General features: G+C 31.8%; 1 protein-coding gene across 11 annotated transcripts in view; it reads right to left on the reverse strand.

Moving 5' to 3' along the window:
- Window positions 1-14,966, reverse strand: part of LOC311012643 (M1-specific T cell receptor alpha chain-like) — a 32,020-nt gene extending 17,054 nt beyond the window's left edge. Inside the window, exon 1 of one of the 11 annotated variants that reach the window (XM_084008211.1) lies at window positions 14,849-14,966. In XM_084008211.1, coding sequence (XP_083864337.1) covers window positions 14,849-14,951 — 103 coding nt within the window. In that variant the 5' untranslated portion in view covers window positions 14,952-14,966. Of the gene's footprint in view, window positions 1-766; window positions 888-4,400; window positions 4,531-4,658; window positions 5,014-6,659; window positions 6,817-9,368; window positions 9,424-11,009; window positions 11,064-11,935; window positions 12,064-12,282; window positions 12,401-12,735; window positions 12,893-13,149; window positions 13,304-14,848 lie in introns of those variants that run through there. The other 10 variants (XM_084008210.1, XM_084008207.1, XM_084008209.1 and 7 more) reach the window with 10 other exon arrangements.
- Window positions 14,967-18,245: the final 3,279 nt, after the last annotated feature.

The raw sequence follows: 18,245 nt of genomic DNA on the forward strand, positions 1-18,245 counted from the left end.
GAACAGAACATCAGTTTAGAAAACATCTATAGCCTTTTCGAAGTCATAGAAAAGTTACTAAATCACATTTTCTGCAAATTGTTTAACTTTTTGGAAACATTTCAGTTTAGGTAAATTTAAGTTTAGTCATTTGTTCTTTTTTTTTTGGCTAAGTCAGCGTATTACGGAGCCCCTAAAGGGTCATGGAAGGAAAAAAAAATGTTGCGAGATCTCGCAATACTTTTGCGAGATCTTGCAATACTTTTGCGAGATCTCAAAAGTTTTTTCACTACTTTTATTTTTTTCTAATTTAATATTAGGTGCAAACATGTTTAGAAATGACTTTTATAACGTAAAAAGCATTCCGATTTTTAAATTGGAACATCTTTGTTACTGACACGACATGATTTGTTAAGTCCCAATGTAGGAGCTATCAGACAAATTAACAAACAAATTAAAAAATTTACAAGTAGAGCAACTCGCAGCCACATGTTAGTGGATAGACTTCTGTCTCATGGACCAGTTGGTTGTGCAGTTGAAATCAAAACTAAACTCTGAGAGGTATTTGTGAAGCAAACAGTAGATTAAGTTTGTCATAGAGACTTAATATTTGGGGTTTTAATATTTAAATATTCAATACATGTAGACATTGCAATCACATATTGTCTCATACACCCATACACTGTTTTTGGCAGATGAAGATGTGAAATACTGTGTCTCCTCAGAAAGTTTAATAGTTAAATCTAGTATTATCAGTCTATTATATACAAGTTAAAATGATACTCACTGGATTCAACAGTCAATTGTATTCCTTGACCAAAAATAAATTTTTCGATTCCTGTACCAGTCTCAGTGTTCCTGCCCTCAACAATAACTACAGATCTCACACCCATGAATGTAATAATATTGTTTGCAAATACTATATTTTTTTAGAAGACTAAAATACTTTTTTCTTTTTCATGTAAAATGTGTTTAAGGGGCTGAAAATGGCATATCTTATTATCTGAACTTTATATACAAGCGTTTTTCCCAACAGCAATGCTAATCAGTATCATGATGACATGTAATGGACCAAATCTAAATCGTACACGCACACTATCAGCCGAAGTGTTTAATGTTAACTGTTGTGATCTTTGTTTATGAAAGAAAACATTAAAGAAACTGAATTTTGATGGAATTGAACACCCTGGAGATTATAGTGATTAAACATAAAATACTGAACTCAAACAAATCTAACTGACTTACTGGCTTCAACGTTCAGTCGGATGCCCGAGTCAAAGATCAGTTTGTAAATTCCAGTTCACACAACACAAAACACTAATACATCAACAGGGAAGCAGTTCAGTTGTCCCAATGGGCTGAATAACCTTCTCTAATTCGAAAAGGAAAAAACCTAAAATGAATATCAACTTAAAGAAGAATTAATCAGTATCAGTAATAACTTTTGCGTTAACAGGAGTTGTGTGTTCCCAACAAAGTGACTCGTGATAGTCTCCTTTGTTTCCCTAGACCTAACTAAGAGGTTTTGATGGAATATTTAAGCATGTAAATGTTTCACGATCAATAAAGAGACAAAAAGAAACATTTTTAACAAATTTGTTCAACAATCACTAAGTTTTGTAATCAACTGGACACATTTGCTAGATGTCGGTTAAGGAAGAATAGTATTAAATGGTGCAATAGATCAAGTCTGTGTAAAGTATGGATGATTGATTTTAGATAGTTTGATGAGTTAGTTATTAGTTAACCTGGTGGCATTTGTCTCACAGAACCATGAAACCCTCAAAGGTCCATTAAATTCTTCAAATGTTTTCATTCATCAAATGCTGACAAATCACTTTTGTTTTTCACTTGACATTAACATTTTCAAAATGTTGCTTTTGTATCTCATCTCCGTATCTTGTTGTAGAATGTAGGTAAAGCATTTTAAAACCAAGGTTGCCAAATTTAACTATTTTGCAATCAGATTTTCACGCAAAAAATGAAAAGAATGAAACTTACTGGCATTAACATGAAGTTCGGTGCCGCTTCCAAAGATAATCTTATTAACATTCACACAGTCTGAAGCCTCAGTGCACAAACTTCACTGACTTCAACAACAAAGGAACGGACATGAACTTAAAATCTGGTAGCTGACTAGATTTGGAACCAAAATATGGTAAATTTACACGATGTGAATAGTGGAATTAGCTACTAATCCCACTATTACATATATTACTAATCCCAGTGGGCAATTTACTGGTTTCAATGGTCTACTGTCTGGTTCCACTTCCAAAGATGGTTTTGTATATTAACATCTAGCATTCACACAATATGAAGCAATAGAAAAAAAAAATTAACTTAAGAACTGAACCAAAACTTCACTTTAAAAATAGCTAATTTGAATTATTGAATTTTATGACGGGCCCTGTGATAGACTGGCGACCTGTCCATCGTGTACCCTGCCATCGTGTAAGTAGAAATATAGAATGAACTTGCCAACAATGCTTTTGAAATTAATATTAGATTGCCAGATGTATTTATATTCCCTTCATAATAATATCTTTAAATATTGTGACCTATGCACATGTACACATATTTTCAATGCATGCAAAGTGTTTTTTGTGCTGATTTTATGAAAATAATTTCCATAGCAGCCGTTCATACATCGATGTCCAGTTTAACAAAACGTCTTAACTTCTATTCTGTTTTTGTGTCAATAACAGTACATTTTGCCTTTGAACATACTTCATATGAATAATATTTATGATGTATATCAATACTCACTGGGTTCAATGTTTAATCTGGTTCCACTTCCAAAGGTTATTTTATATCCAGCATTCACACAACATGAAGCACCACAACACAAACTCAGAGTGATGAACTGAACCTGACCTTCGCTGAGATAAAAAATGTTTTTGCACTTGAGAGTTCTGCCTGAATTATTGCATTCCTTTTTTTTATGAAAATACAAATTATATTGATCAAAAACAAATCCACATTATAATTATTATTATTCTATGTTTTACATTTATACTATAACCCATTAAAGGTTTCTAGGGAGTTTTTCCTTATTTGATTCAAGCGTCCTGGGACAGACTGTAAACTGATTATGGGTTATATAAATAGCATTCAAATAAAAAAATATTTAAATGTTAATATGACCTAAACAGTAGATAATGAGCTATTTTAGTGTTGATACTCTCTAAAAATGTATATTCTGATATTTAGTGTTGAGTTCTTGATACCGCCATTGATTTATATTGATGATGTATTTATTTTGAATATCATTTATTTTATTGCTCAGTTTGACTTGTTTTGTAGTTTATTTTTCTGATATAATGATTATTATTATTATTTCATCTGCTATTCTGGTTTATATGTGTTCATGTATAAAGTTCGCTTTTAAAGACACCTCATGAATATTGATTATGATCAATATCAGTACTTACTGGGTTCAATGTTTAATCTGGTTCCACTTCCAAAGATGAGCCGATTGTTATTGCTAGTAGTCACACAACATGAAGCATCATGACAAAAACTCAGGATGAAGAACTGAATATAAGAAAGATTATTTTTAAATTTACACTATAAATAAAATGTAAATTAGAAAATTAACTCAACAGTTGAGGTATTGGGGTGTTTAAGCGCTGATTCTCTGAATGAGTACATTGATGATTCTGATTAATCTCTGGCAGCTGGTGTATTTGTTATTATTTTAACTGTAAGGATTAAAACAATCTTTCATAAAAACTCTGAACTCGAAATTCTCTTGTTATCTCATGGATAACAATGAAAGTGCAGCATCATACAGATTAGACAAAAAAGATTGACATTTAGAGATACAAGGGTTTCACTGACAAATAATTATTCAGTATGTTTCATATTAATAATAATATTCTAATTCCCCATGGCCATAATATTTTAGATCTATATCACTACTTACTGGGTTCCACTTCCAAAGATCACCTCATATCCAGCATAAACTCAGTGACAAACTGAAGCTGGCTTCATTTATATGTTATATGTTTTAACATTTGATGTAACAGATTGTGAATATTAGGCATAATTGCTTTTGTGTTTATAAAACATTATTATTGTTATTGAAATAATATTTAATCAATATAAGTACTTACTGGGTTCAATGTTTAATCTGGTTCCACCTCCAAAGATGAGTTGATTTGCACCTCCAGTCACACAACGTGAAGTATGATAGCACAAACTAAGAAGAGTGATTTACTGAACAAAACTTCACTTTTACATTTGAGACTAAAAAACATTCAGTGTACTGTAGAGATAATGAACAGTGTTTTAGTGTTGATACCTTTGATTATTATGATCAAACTGCATCCATGACAGCTGAATAAAGTGTTTTTTATATCATCTGTGAATAAAGTTTTTGCTTCAAATAAATAATATTGATAATCTATATCAGTACTCACTGGGTTCGATGTTTAATCTGGTTCCACTTCCAAAGATGATTTTATATGCACCTCCAGTATTCACACAACATGAAGCACCATAACGCAAACTTAGCAGAGTGATGGTTATGTTCATGAAAACGATTTTAAAGATTTGTTTTCACTAAATGTTATTGAACTACTTCTTAGATTCTAAAGCTTTTAATTGTGGTTTAGTGTGTATTCGAGTAAAACTCTGTAAAGACACCTCCTATACATATATTTTTAATCTGTACTTACTGGGTTCAATGTTTAATCTGCTTTTACTTCCAAAGATCAACTTCAATCCACCTCCAGTATTCACACAATGAGAAACACCAAAACACAAACCCAGCAGAGTGACTAACTGTACCAAACTTAAGAAAATCATTGTTTAAATAGGGTAAATAAATTCCACTTATTTAAATAAAGACATTATTGATTAAAAACAAATTCACATTTCAATCATTTACTATATAAAATGTGATGTATTTGTATATCATGATAGAGTGATTTGTTTTTTTAGTCAAATTAATAATTTCCATCACTGCTGACTCATCAATCAGTCCAACACATTTTTATCTTTGTATTTTCTCCAACTCTGTTTTTTTTTATATTATAGCAAAACACTGTATATTTATAAAGGTTTACCATGTATAAATAATATTTATAACCTAATATCTCAGTACTCACTGGGTTCAATGTTTAATCTGGTTCCACTTCCAAAGACGATCTTTTGATTCGTAGTCACACAACACGAAGCCCCGTTACACAAACTCACAGTTTAGAAAACTTTTATATTTACACTATAAATAAACTTTTCATTATAATTATTGAGATATTGAGGTGTTTGGGTGTTATTTCGATTATGGATGGGATTGTATAAGCTTCTATGGCCAAGTATAATAAAAATACAAACAAGAAATTCATCTGGGTGAATTTACATTATTGGAATAATCGTAATTGTGATCACAGTCGACTTGAAAAAGCTGTCTAGCTCATTATCTTGGTATATAACAATATAATATATATATAATATTTTTTAATTATTAATCCTCTATATATATGCATGGAGACCTTATGATTTAAGATCATCTTATTTAAGATTTGATTGATTTTCACTAAAAAGGATGTTCCCTAAAAATATCTTTGACGCAATAAAACGGATATCAGTATGTTTTGCTGCCATTTTCAGAGTTTAAAGCCTATTTTTATGATTATTGGGATAATATCGTCAATAGCAATTATCTGGATGAAGAAATTCTTTCAGCCATTTAGCCTCATAAAAACTTATACAGTTGTCTTTGTGAAAAATTAGATTTTGTAAATGCAAGTTTTATAGCTGAGAGCAGCGTAGAATTATTTTCTACTTTGTCCCACATTGTCCCAAGACCGATTAGGATCAATATCAGTACTCACTTGAATAAATGCTTAATCTGGTTCCACTTCCAAAGATGAGTTTATATTGACTCGTAGTAGTCACACACCATGAAGCGCCATAACAAAAACTGAACCAAACTTAATTTCTAAATAAATGATTTTTAAATTGAGACTTCTGATGCGTTAATACATTAGTTAAAAAAATAAGACAATGTTTCTATTCAAAACAACTGTCAATTATAAATAAAATGTACATTTTGATATGTACCCTGCAGTAGATGTAAATGTTTTATTGATCATTCCAGATCAAAAATCAAAATGTGTTACCAGTTTTATTTTCGCATTTATAGATGCTTCATATAAATAATGTTTAGCAACTGTAGCTTCTATTTTCATTCAAATAAATTTACTTTGCAGTGGACTCTACAATAGAAATATTGAATGTTTATGTTCTTTATTTTTTCTCAAGCTGTAGATTAATCCTGTTTTACTGTTTATTGTTATGATTATTAGTATTATTATAACTTTGCACACTGTAAAAGGAGACCTTTTTTCTCACTGTGTTCTTTCTCACTGTAAACATAATAAACATCAGATTGTTTAGATTTGATGTCAAACTGAGCTCTTTAAATTTAAATGAAGTTGTGATCCATTTTATCTGTTCATCAAGTTAACTGTTTCACCACGAAGAAAATAATTGAAATAACTGCCGTTAACATCAGTGTCAGGAATCTAGTTTCTGCCAGTGTGAAGTTTCTCTTCACAAACCTCACCGACTGCAACAACATCATACAGATGATGAATCGTTTCCATCACTTTTCACTAATCAATGATGACTCAACAGCAACAAGTCAAAAAGATAAAGAAGAAGATGAGACTTACTGGACTGGACCACTAACAGAGATCCAGAACCAAAGATGAGTTTCTCACGTCCACCAACAGTCCCACAACATGAGAGCACTAAACAAAAACTGTGAACATCCAAGCTTTGAAACTGAAGCTGAAAGCTCAACAACATGAGCATGGAGCAACATGGAGCAAATATTACTTGGAGGAACCAGAGTAAACAAATCTGAAAAGTCTGAATTTGCACTTAGATTTAGCTCAATTTTGTTTTTAAATTGGTTAAAACCTGATTAAATTAACCTGATTAAGTTAACCTGATTAAATAAACATTAAATAAACCTGATTACATGAACCTGGTTATATGAATGTTAAATAAACCAGATTACATAAACCTGATAAAATGCCCCTAATGAAATGAACATTAAATAAACCTGATTAAATGAACACTAAATAAACCGCATTACATAAACCTCATTAAATGTACCTGATTATATAAACCCGATAAATTAACCCTGATTAATTAAACCTGGATTACATACATCTGATAAATAAAACATGAAATTAATCTGGTATTAATCTTAATAAACCTGGTTCAATAAACCTGAGTAAATAAACCAGACTAAACAAAACTGATTGAAATATGTCGGGACAGATCTGCAGGATCAAACGTTTCCCAGTCCTTTACAATATTATTGTAACAACATTTTAGAACAATACTGAGACTCAACATTTCACATGTGACAACTTGTAATTTTCAGATATTTCACATCTTTTTAATCCATATACATAATGTATATAATCCATATTAATACTTACTGGGTTCAATGGTTAATCTGGTTCCACTCCCAAAGATGATCTTATTGAATCCAGTATTCACACCACATGAAGCACCATACAACAAACCGAACCAAAACTCATTTAGAAAAACATAATTTCATTTAAATATGACTGAGTGATTAAATTCCAGACACATAACAAAGCTTTTATTTGTACATATTATACCTTTTATATCACATTTGAAATGTACATCTAATTGTTTGACTATTTTTATTTTTGTTGTTGTTTTTTATTCTTACTTTATGTCTTTACTTATTTGGAACAAATAAACAAATACAAAGACTTTTTTTATATTTAGTTTTGTATGAGCGATGATGCTCTTGGTTTGCTCTTTATAAGTTTATGTATTTATCACTATGATTATTTACGGTTCAGTTTTACTTTTCTTGAACGCTTTTTACATGAGTAGGTTTGAAAAAATAGTAAAAAATATTATAAAAAGGAATATGAGCTCCCTCTGTGCAGCTATTGTTCATAATGTTTTTTCTTTAAAGTGTATATTTAATATAATTTACATTATGAATATTATTTGAGAGGCTAATAGTAATCAAGGCATTAGTTACTCAGACATCAATAATAACTTTGGTTTCTTCTCAAAATCAAATTGTTCACCCTGGACTGAAGAAGTCATGCGGTGTTTCTGTTCTCACTAAATCTAGATGTTGTTAAATGATCAGCTTGTTCCTGAACATTGCCTCACAGAAATTAATATTTTCTGCTTATTAATCAATAATTATCTCTCCGCATATTAAACATGTTTCTCTTTGGATAATTTAATTTTAGATTTTTTTTTTTTTACTTGGTTGTTTTTGTTGTATGTTAATGTTTTGGTGTGGATGTTTATTTTTATCAAAACATTTTTATTGATGCAAATGTATTTTTGTGTGTTTTTGAGTGTGTTTTGTGCCTGCCTGAGTTTTGACTTATTTTTTTTACTTTTTGTAAAACTTAAACTCAGTTTACTTAAATTTAAAATCTTATGATCATATTGGGATTCTCTGATGATTTCTAAAGTGAAGACGATTGTATTCAAAAACCAATCAAACTTACTGGACTCGACGGTGAGTTTGTTTCCGGAGCCAAACAGGATTTGGTTGAAGCCTCCCGTTTTCACACAGTGTCGGGTCTCCTGACATTAATCTCAAAGTGCTTAAACAGCTCACTGAATAATCGGCTGTTTAAAAACCTGCTTTTGTTTCTGGCTCAAGTCTTCACTTGATAGTTAGGAAACATGCATTTCAAAATACTGAAGCTGAATATGATTTCATACATATTGCATTACTTTGAATCCGTTTCAGCACCAGAAAAAAAGCTCAATTCTGTTTGTGAACATCTTACAAAGTCTAAATGACTGAGAGGATAGGGTGAGAAAAACAAGAAAGTTTGAATTTGTGACGTTACAGTACAACTAAAACTGTTCTGTATAGGTTTAGATTTAATTGTGCTTTCTATGACATTAAAATGATGCACAAGAACTGAGCGCAATGATTAAGTGGGATGAAACTAAAATCATGTTTCAGATGAAACTCTGGATGAAATATGAGCAAACTTACAGGCATCCAAAGTCACTTTAGTTCCTGCTGCAAACAGGATTTTATCCACGCCAGAGATCTCACACAGCAATGAAACACGTGACAAAAACACGTCTCCTCAAAGCTTTCAGGCAAAAGAACTCACGACGCTCAACCGCTGAATTCATTGAAAACTGCTCAGATCGTCAATGTGAAAGATTGATATCCATTTTCTGACTTCTGTTCATGTAACAAAACAGCATCTTCATATTTTTAAGACGCCAAAAATCTAGAGCGAGTCTTCTATGTAAAGAACGGTTTAAACGGAAAAAAAACATTTACTCTGAAAGAATCTCAGAAAACGAATAAGTAATTAAAACTCAGAAAAGGTTCTTACTCGGTTCAACCGTCAGTTGAGTTCCTCGACCAAAAATCATCTTCTGTCCTGTATTCACACAACTGGAAACACTGCAGTAAAAACCTCAAATAACCTAAAGATACAAAAACTCACAAAACACCAGGAAACTGCTTTAATAAGTCCTCCTGTGGTTTTCAAAACTTTTTTCAAAGTAAAGCTGAGTGACATTTTCTCAATATTGATTATTATTAAATAAATGATTCAGAATCATATTAAGTCAATTTTGTCCAGTGTCATCAGATTAGTTTTTCACAAAAAAAGTTTTCGAGAAGGATACAACCAAAACAAAAAAGTTAAAGTAAGTACGTTAAAATTTAAATCATGTATTGAATTTTAATTTATTGAATAACAATTTTGCTGCATCTCATGATTCTGTTAATTTTATTATGTATAAATATAAAACTATAGCCGAAATACTTCCATATGTGAATATGCAATAAAAGTATCCCTTTTCTGAACCTGAAGATATTTTTATTTTGTTTATTGTTCTTTTCTTTTTGAGTATTTATATTTAAGTATTTTTTGAGCTTCCATAAAATCTAGTAGTTTTCTCAGATGTTGACCAGGTTTTGATAAAATGTTAAGTGCCTGTAGATTTAGAAATGAGAGCTGTGAATGTTGGGTTTTGTTTAATTCGATCAGCCAGTTAAAACGCTAAATAACAGGACAGGACGATTTTCACACAAATAGTCCATAAAGATCCTCTAAACTTGTCAGATGAGTCCTCTAATGTTTAATAGTAAACATATGCATTTATTTCTTGCTTACCTGAGTCGACTATTAGCTGAGTTCCTCTTCCAAAAATAATCTTATCATTTCCTCTAGTCACACTGTGACTGACATCTGACTAAAAACCTCAAGTCATTATTCAATATTTAATCACTTCACTAGTAAAAATAATAATAATAATAATATTCCATCTTGTGGATTGCTGATTCTGAAAATGCTCATTTAGTCCAGTGTGTTTTTTTTAAATAAGATCTTTCTTTCATATGTTCAAGGAAATAAACAAATTTGTTGACACTAGTTACTTCATACGATTACGTTTTTTTGTTTAGAAATATAAAGATGATGAAATAATATAATTTATTTCTCCACCTTACCTGAGTCGACAATCAGTAGAGTTCCTCTCCCAAAAGTAATCTTCCCTGTACCGACTGACACACTGTGACTGACAGCTGACTGAAAAGTCAAGTCACTCAGTATTTTACTTTTTAACTTTAAAACTGTTCACCAGTAAATCTATTTATTATTATTTTAATAAGTGTTTTTTTTTTAATGCTGCTTCTGGAAAATATTATTTCAATTATCTTGTTCTGTCTTGTTTAAAGATGCTAACCTCTTATGTATAAAAAATAAATAAATAAGTTGATAATTGTTCAAATTAAAAAAAAAAAATGTTTTAAGAAAACAAAACATTTCAGACTCATTGGTTGACACAAGTTACTTGCGTTACTTTAGAGTTTGTAGGCTGGACTCCTAACAATGTTTTCTATTACAAATTCTGTTCCTACTATTAACTCTTTGTTTGATTCATGTTGGTCCAAGTTGTGACGTCTTATGTTCTTGACTATGATTAAAATTAAAAACTGCATCCTTTGTTCTTAATCTATCACTGACCTGTCGACACGATGAGCTTCATGCCGCCGCCAAATATCAGTTTGTATCCAGTTCCAAGCACACAGCCACACACACTCATACACAAATCTCACACACAAGCAGAAAACACTAATATAACTTTGAGAGCTACTGTTATTGCTTACTGATATTGATTAAATGATTGTATTATATGTATATGTAACATGATTTTCCGTACGGAAGCTCTTTTCTGCCAAAAAGAAGAACAGTATCTGTTTCAAAGCTTCAGCTATTTAAGTTAAAATTGTAACCTTCCATCTTAGGTTACTTCCATATTAAGTATAAGGCTGTAATTTTTTTTTCTTAAAGAGTAAAAATAAACTGACTTTTCTTATCTTGTAAATTAAATGGAAAAAGTTTGTAATTAAGTCCTTTTTTTATCCTTTTTCTTTACATTTTTTTGTGTCAGAATTAGTTTAGGTCAGAATTAGCAGATACAAAGCCTTTTTTTTTTTTACTTTGTGTCTATATATATTTATATATACACATACTCAATCATTCATTTTTATTCTGTTTTTTCCTGACAGCAATGGCATTCCGCACTATTGACCTTTTTCTAATATTTTTTCTTTGTTATGTTTTTTTTAATTTTATGTAACTATTCATTGTCTTATTGTTTTACTTTATTTGTTTATGCCTTTGCACGTTTAAATATGAATGTGTTTATTGTATTCACATGGTGTTGTGCAGCTGATGTTATTGGCACTGTATTGTGTTGGCTCTTGTTGGTTTTTACACAATTTAAAACTAGTTTGAACTTTTGTGTTTTTGATTACTTGACATCATTTTGATCCGTTTTCATATTTTTTGAAAATGTATTTATTTTCTGTGGAGTCTCAACTTTTAAAAAATGCAATGAATTCAGGTAAAAAAAAAGGATGAACAAAAATAAGCTCTATTAATCTTACCAGATTCAACAGTCAGTTTGGTTCCACTGCTGAAGTACAGTTTGTTCACTCCCTGACTATTCACACTGTAACACTCATTGTGACAAATACTGATGTATGCCATGTTGCCTCCAGTTTTATTCACTTTCACTACATTCATAGATCTGTTTGATTACTTGTTTGTTTATTTAACTCCTGAATTCATCATTACTGATCAGGTTTTTTGATTTCACAAATTCAGAAAGCTGCTCTACACGTAACATTTGATTTGCATCAAACAAACTGTAATAAATGGAAATAAAATACCAAATGAAGGAGTTCTGTCGACACATAATAAAATGTGAAATCATGAAAAATATTAATCTTACCAGGTTCAACTGTCAGTTTGGTTCCACTGCTGAAGTAAAGTTTGCCTACTCCCTGATTATTCACACTGTAACACTCACTGTGACGAATACTGATGTATGCCATGTTGCCTCCAGTTTTATTCACTTTCACTACATCCATAAATCTGTATTATAACTTGTTTGTTGTTATATTTTATGTTGTGCAGCTGATTTTTGAATAACTTTTAAATCATCATTACTAATCATCTTTTCTGATAATTTCCCAAATTCAGAAACTGTAATAAAATGAACTAAAATGCCAAATAAAGGCGTTCTGTTGACGCATTTTAAAGTGTGAAATCGTGAAAAACATGAATCTTACCAGTTTCATCAGTTTGCATCAAACAAACTGTAATAAACTGAACTAAAATGTCAAATGAGGGAGTTCTGTCTACACATAATAAAGTGTAAAATCATGAAAAATATTAATCTTACCAGGTTCAACTGTCAGTTTGGTTCCACTGCTGAAATAAAGTTTGTCTCCTCCCTGATTATTCACACTGTAACACTCACTGTGACGAATACTACACCACTCACACTGATGCAAAAATTCCTTATTATTATTTATTGTTTTCATTTCTACTCTCAATTTATACTGTATCCACCTTTATATGCATTCATTGATCTGCAGTTCTCTCTCTTAATCCAGTTTAATCCAGTCATTTGTTATTTTTTGTTTTGATTTTTTTGCTAATCATGAGGAAATCTAATGTTTTGCAGTTCAGTCGGCATGTGTCCAGTCAGTTTTATATTAATCCAACTCTACAAAACAATAGAATAAACAAACACAAATGGAATCAGTTCTACCAACATGTTAAAGTGTGAAATCATGTAAAATATTTCTCTTACCAGATTCAACAATGAGTTTGGTTCCACTACTGAAATAAAATTTGCCTCCCTGATTATTCACACTGTAAAACTCATTGTGACGAATACTGCAGCATTCACACTGGTGCAAGAATTCCGGATTATTATTTATTGTTTTCATTTCTTTTGATGTTTATTTTTACTCTCAATGTATGCTGTATCCACCTTCATGTGCACTAATTGATCCACAGGTCTCCCTCTTTATCCAGTTTGATCTGATTATTTGTTGGGGGTTTTTTACATTTCAATTTTTATTTACACAGCTGATGTTTCATTAATGAAATGTTACTGATTTGTATTGTTATTTTATATTATGGACACACAGTCTGCAGCTCGTTAACATCAGTTCACTTTAACAAAACTATAAACATGAAATAAACTGAACTAAAATGTCAAATGAAGGAGTTCACATTTTAAAGTGTGTCTCTCTCTTAATCCAGTTTCATCATATCATTTAAAAAAAATGTTTTTGCTTCACATGAGGAATTTAATTTCATGTATCTAATGTTTGCTGTTAATTCTGCATGTGCCCAGATCAGAATTATATCAATCAAATTTCACAAATTAAATTACAAATATATCAGTTCTACCAAAATGTGTGAAATCGTGAAAAATATGAATCTTACCAGGTTCAACAGTCAGTTTGGTTCCACTGCTGAAATAAATTCTGTTTCCTGACTGAGCATTCACACTGTAACACTAGCTGTGACAAATACTGCTGCATGTTATTTCTATTTTAGCCACTTGTATTTGTTGTGTTTGTTCATTAATCTTTATTTTAATTTAACATGTAGGCCTATCTTAATATTTTACATTTCAATGTCTATTTGTGCAGCTGATGTTTCATTAATGTAATGTTATTGACTTGTATTGTTATTTCACATTAATTGTGTTAATATCAGTTTGCCTCAATCAAACTCTACAATCATGAAATAAACTGAACTAAAATACCAAATGAAGGAGTTCTGTTGACACATTTTAAAGTGTGAAATCACTGGATTATCTGTTTGTGTTTTAAGTCCCTGGTGTCTAACATGTATTTTTGTGATGTTGGACTAATACAGATTGATAATTGTATTTACATATTTACATATGAAGACGATTTGGTCATCCAGCAAAGACTCATAATGTAAAAACTCAATGAGATATTACTTTTTCGGTGCTCTGCAGCTGGTCACGTTTTGAACAAACTGTAATAAAAGGAAATAAAATACCAAATGAAGGAGTTCTGTCGACACATAATAAAATGTAAAATCATGAAAAATATTAATCTTACCAGATTCAACAGTCAGTTTGGTTCCACTGCTAAAGTAAAGTTTTTTCGCTCCCTGATTATTCACACTCTAACACTCACTGTGACGAATACTGATGTATGCCATGTTGCCTCCCGTTTAATTCACTTCCACTTCATTCATAAATCTGTTTTATTACTTGTTTGTTGTTATATTTTGTTATAGTTCACATTGTGTAGGTGATGGTGGATTTTTTTCCGGTTTAAATCAGTTTGCATATAACTTCTAAATTCATCATTACTCATCAGGTTTTTGATCATTTCACAAATTCAGAAAGCTGCTCTACACGTAACATCAAACAAACTATAATAAACTGAATTAAAATGCCAAATGAGAGAGTTCTATCGACACATAATAAAGTGTAAAATCTTGAAAAATATGAATCTTACCAGATTCAACAGTCAGTTTGGTTCCACTGCTAAAGTAAAGTTTGTTTCCTCCCTGATTATTCACACTGTAACACTCACTGTGACGAATACTGATGTATGCCATGTTGCCTCCAGTTTTATTCACTTTCACTACATCCATTAACCTGTATTATAACTTGTTTGTTGTTATATTTTACGTTGTGCAGCAGATTTTTGAATAACTTTTAAATTCATCATTACTCATCAGCTTTTTTAATCATTTCCCTGCTCTACACGCAACATTTGCTTTGCATCAAACAAACTGTAATAAACTGAACTAAAATGCCAAATAAAGGCGTTCTGTTGACACATTTTAAAGTGTGAAACCGTGAAAAATATGAATCTTACCAGTTTCAACAGTCAGTTTGGTTCCACTGCTGAAATAAAGTTTGTCTACTTGCTGATTATTCACACTGTAACACTCACTGTGACGAATACTACACCACTCACACGGATGCACAAATTCCTTATTATTATTTATTGTTTTAATTTCTACTCTCAATTTATACTGTATCCACCTTTATATGCATTCATTGATCTGCAGTTCTCTGTCTGTTAATGAAATGTTAATGATTTGTATTGTTATTTCACATTATTGACACACAGTCTGCAGCCTGTTAACATCAGTTTACTTTAACAAAACTCTACAAACATGAAATGAACTGAACTAAAATGTAAAATGAAGGAGTTCTGTTAACACATTTTAAAGTGTGTCTCTCTTTTAATCCAGTTTGATCATGTCATTTAAAAAAATGTTTTTGCTTCACATGAGGAATTTAATTTCATGTATCTAATGTTTGCTGTTAATTCTGCATGTGCCCAGATCAGATTTATATCAATCAAATATCACAAAAGAAATTACAAATATATCAGTTCTACCAAAATGTGTGAAATCCTGAAAAATATGAATCTTACCAGGTTCAACAGTCAGTTTGGTTCCACTGCTGAAATAAATTCTGTTTCCTGACAGAGAATTCACACTGTAACACTCGCTGTGACAAATACTGCTGCATGTTATTTCTATTTTAGCCACTTATATTTGTTGTGTTTGTTCATTGGTCTTTATTTTAATGTAACATGTATCTTAATATTTTACATTTCAATGTCTATTTGTGCAGCTGATGTTTCATTAATGTAATGTTATTGACTTGTATTGTTATTTCACATTATTGACACAGTCTGCTGCCTGCATGTGTTAATATCAGTTTGCCTCAATCAAACTCTACAATCATGAAATAAACTGAACTAAAATACCAAATGAAGGAGTTAAAGTGTGAAATCATGAAAAATATGAATCTTACCAGATTCAACAGTCAGTTTGGTTCCACTGCTGAATTCAAGTTTGCCTACTCCCTGATTATTCACACTGTAACACTCACTGTGACGAATACTGATGTATGCCATGTTGCCTCCAGTTTTATTCACTTTCACTACATCCATAAACCTGTATTATAACTTGTTTGTTGTTATATTTACGTTGTGCAGCTGATTTTTGAATAACTTTTAAATTCATCAATACTCATCAGTTTTTTTGATCATTTCCCAAATTCAGAAAACTGCTCCACACGTAACATTTGCTTTGCATCAAACAAACTTATAAACTGAACTAAAATGCCAAATGAAGGCCTTCTGTTGGCACATTTTAAAGTGTGAAATTGTGAAAAATATGAATCTTACAAGTTTCAGCAGTCAGTTTGTTTCCACTGCTGAAATAAAGTTTGTTTCCTCCCTTCACACTGTAACACTCACTGGGACGAATATTGCAAAGTGTTTTAAATCCCTGGTGTCTAACATGTATTTTTGTGATGTTGGACTTATATATATTGATAATTGTATTTACATATTTACATATGAAGTCGATTTGGTCATCCAGCAAAAACACATAATGTAAAAACTCAATGAGATGATACTTTTTCAGTGCTCTGCAGCCAGTCACGTTTCCACAAAGCAGCATGTTTTAGTTTTCTTTTTCTCACACAATAAAAATCAATAAAAACTCACCCAGCAGTTTGTCTAAGATGACTTCAGACCGTCCACTGAGTTGGTTTCAGGCTCCACGTCTCAAGGCGTCATATGGAGCCAATAAGTTCATTGGTCTGCACTGTGTCCCATAATGCATTTCAGACAGGTCAGCTTGTACAACGTGGCCTGAACTAACAAGTAGAAACCAAAACAAGTTTAAATTGCTTGCTGTTACAGTCATTTACATACATTATGACTTTAACTGACAGCTGTCCGTCATGTATTGAAGAAAAACATCTAAACTAGTCAACTCCAGAATCGTTGAACTGATGATCCCAGTTTAACACTGGAATCAGTTTCCTGGTTCAACACACAAGAGGTGTGTTAGAAAACAACTGAGCCAATCATAGCTTTGTAGACGGATTTAAGAAGAGGACATCTTCTTCTGATTGAGCTACAGCCATAACAAACATGTCCAAGTGTTTGGAGCTGTAAAAGCTGTTGTGCAGTATCAACTCCTTCATTAACAAATGTCTTCAGTTTCTGTCGATATGATGGATACATCAGTCCCCGCTGATTGGTTTAGAAAGAAATGATGCCCTCCCAAATAGAAAACAGCTGACTGAACACCATGTCAGACTGAACAATGAAGGGAAATCAAAGGCTATCAAACCATATCTGTAGGAAATTATTGCTTTGGCCTCCCAACGACATTGAAAAGGGGTTTTCAGATGCTGTTGGACGACTCAACATGAACCTAATCTGGAGCAGACTGAGGCCTCGGATGCACAACACAGTCTCATAGCAGTTTGTGATACAGTCACAAAATGTAATCTATCTTGTGTCAAGTGGCACAAATTGTCCATTTCTTTTGTCTCTTTGTGCTAAAACAATGCCGATGCAAAGTTAATAAGGATAATTTTTCATGGTGGACACAAATTAGACGCATCCATGTGAATATGCAACGTCCACAGCTAGTGATTTAGCATTAAGTATTGAGAAAGACTACTTACGGCGGGGGAGTGCAGCTAGATGGGTCCACCACCAACTACATTGGACACAGCTAAAGTATTGTGAAGTGACGGTTTGTTTTGTTGTCCTAATGTTGGTTTTGTAGTAATGTCCTGACTGACTGAAAAACAAGCATTGTTAGCACCGACAATACATGTAATTGAAAAATATTTTAGTTTGAAAGTTGTGCTCTGCAAGACTGTGTTGGACTCTAGTTTATTCTGTAGTTCTTCAGTCAGTATTACAGTGAGCCAAGTGGAGCTGCAGTACCTGTTGTTTAGAAATCCTCATGGCTCCTCTTCAGCTTCTCGAAGAAAAAAAATCCTCCAGGAGTGAATTTATAGTTTCTGTCACAAGCAGGAAGTAAAGAGAACAACAACTGATGTGACCCGTTTCTGATCAAAAC

Source organism: Eutrigla gurnardus (assembly GCF_963514095.1).
Source record: "Eutrigla gurnardus genome assembly, chromosome: 4".
In the NCBI taxonomy this organism is placed as follows: Eukaryota; Metazoa; Chordata; class Actinopteri; order Perciformes; family Triglidae; genus Eutrigla; species Eutrigla gurnardus.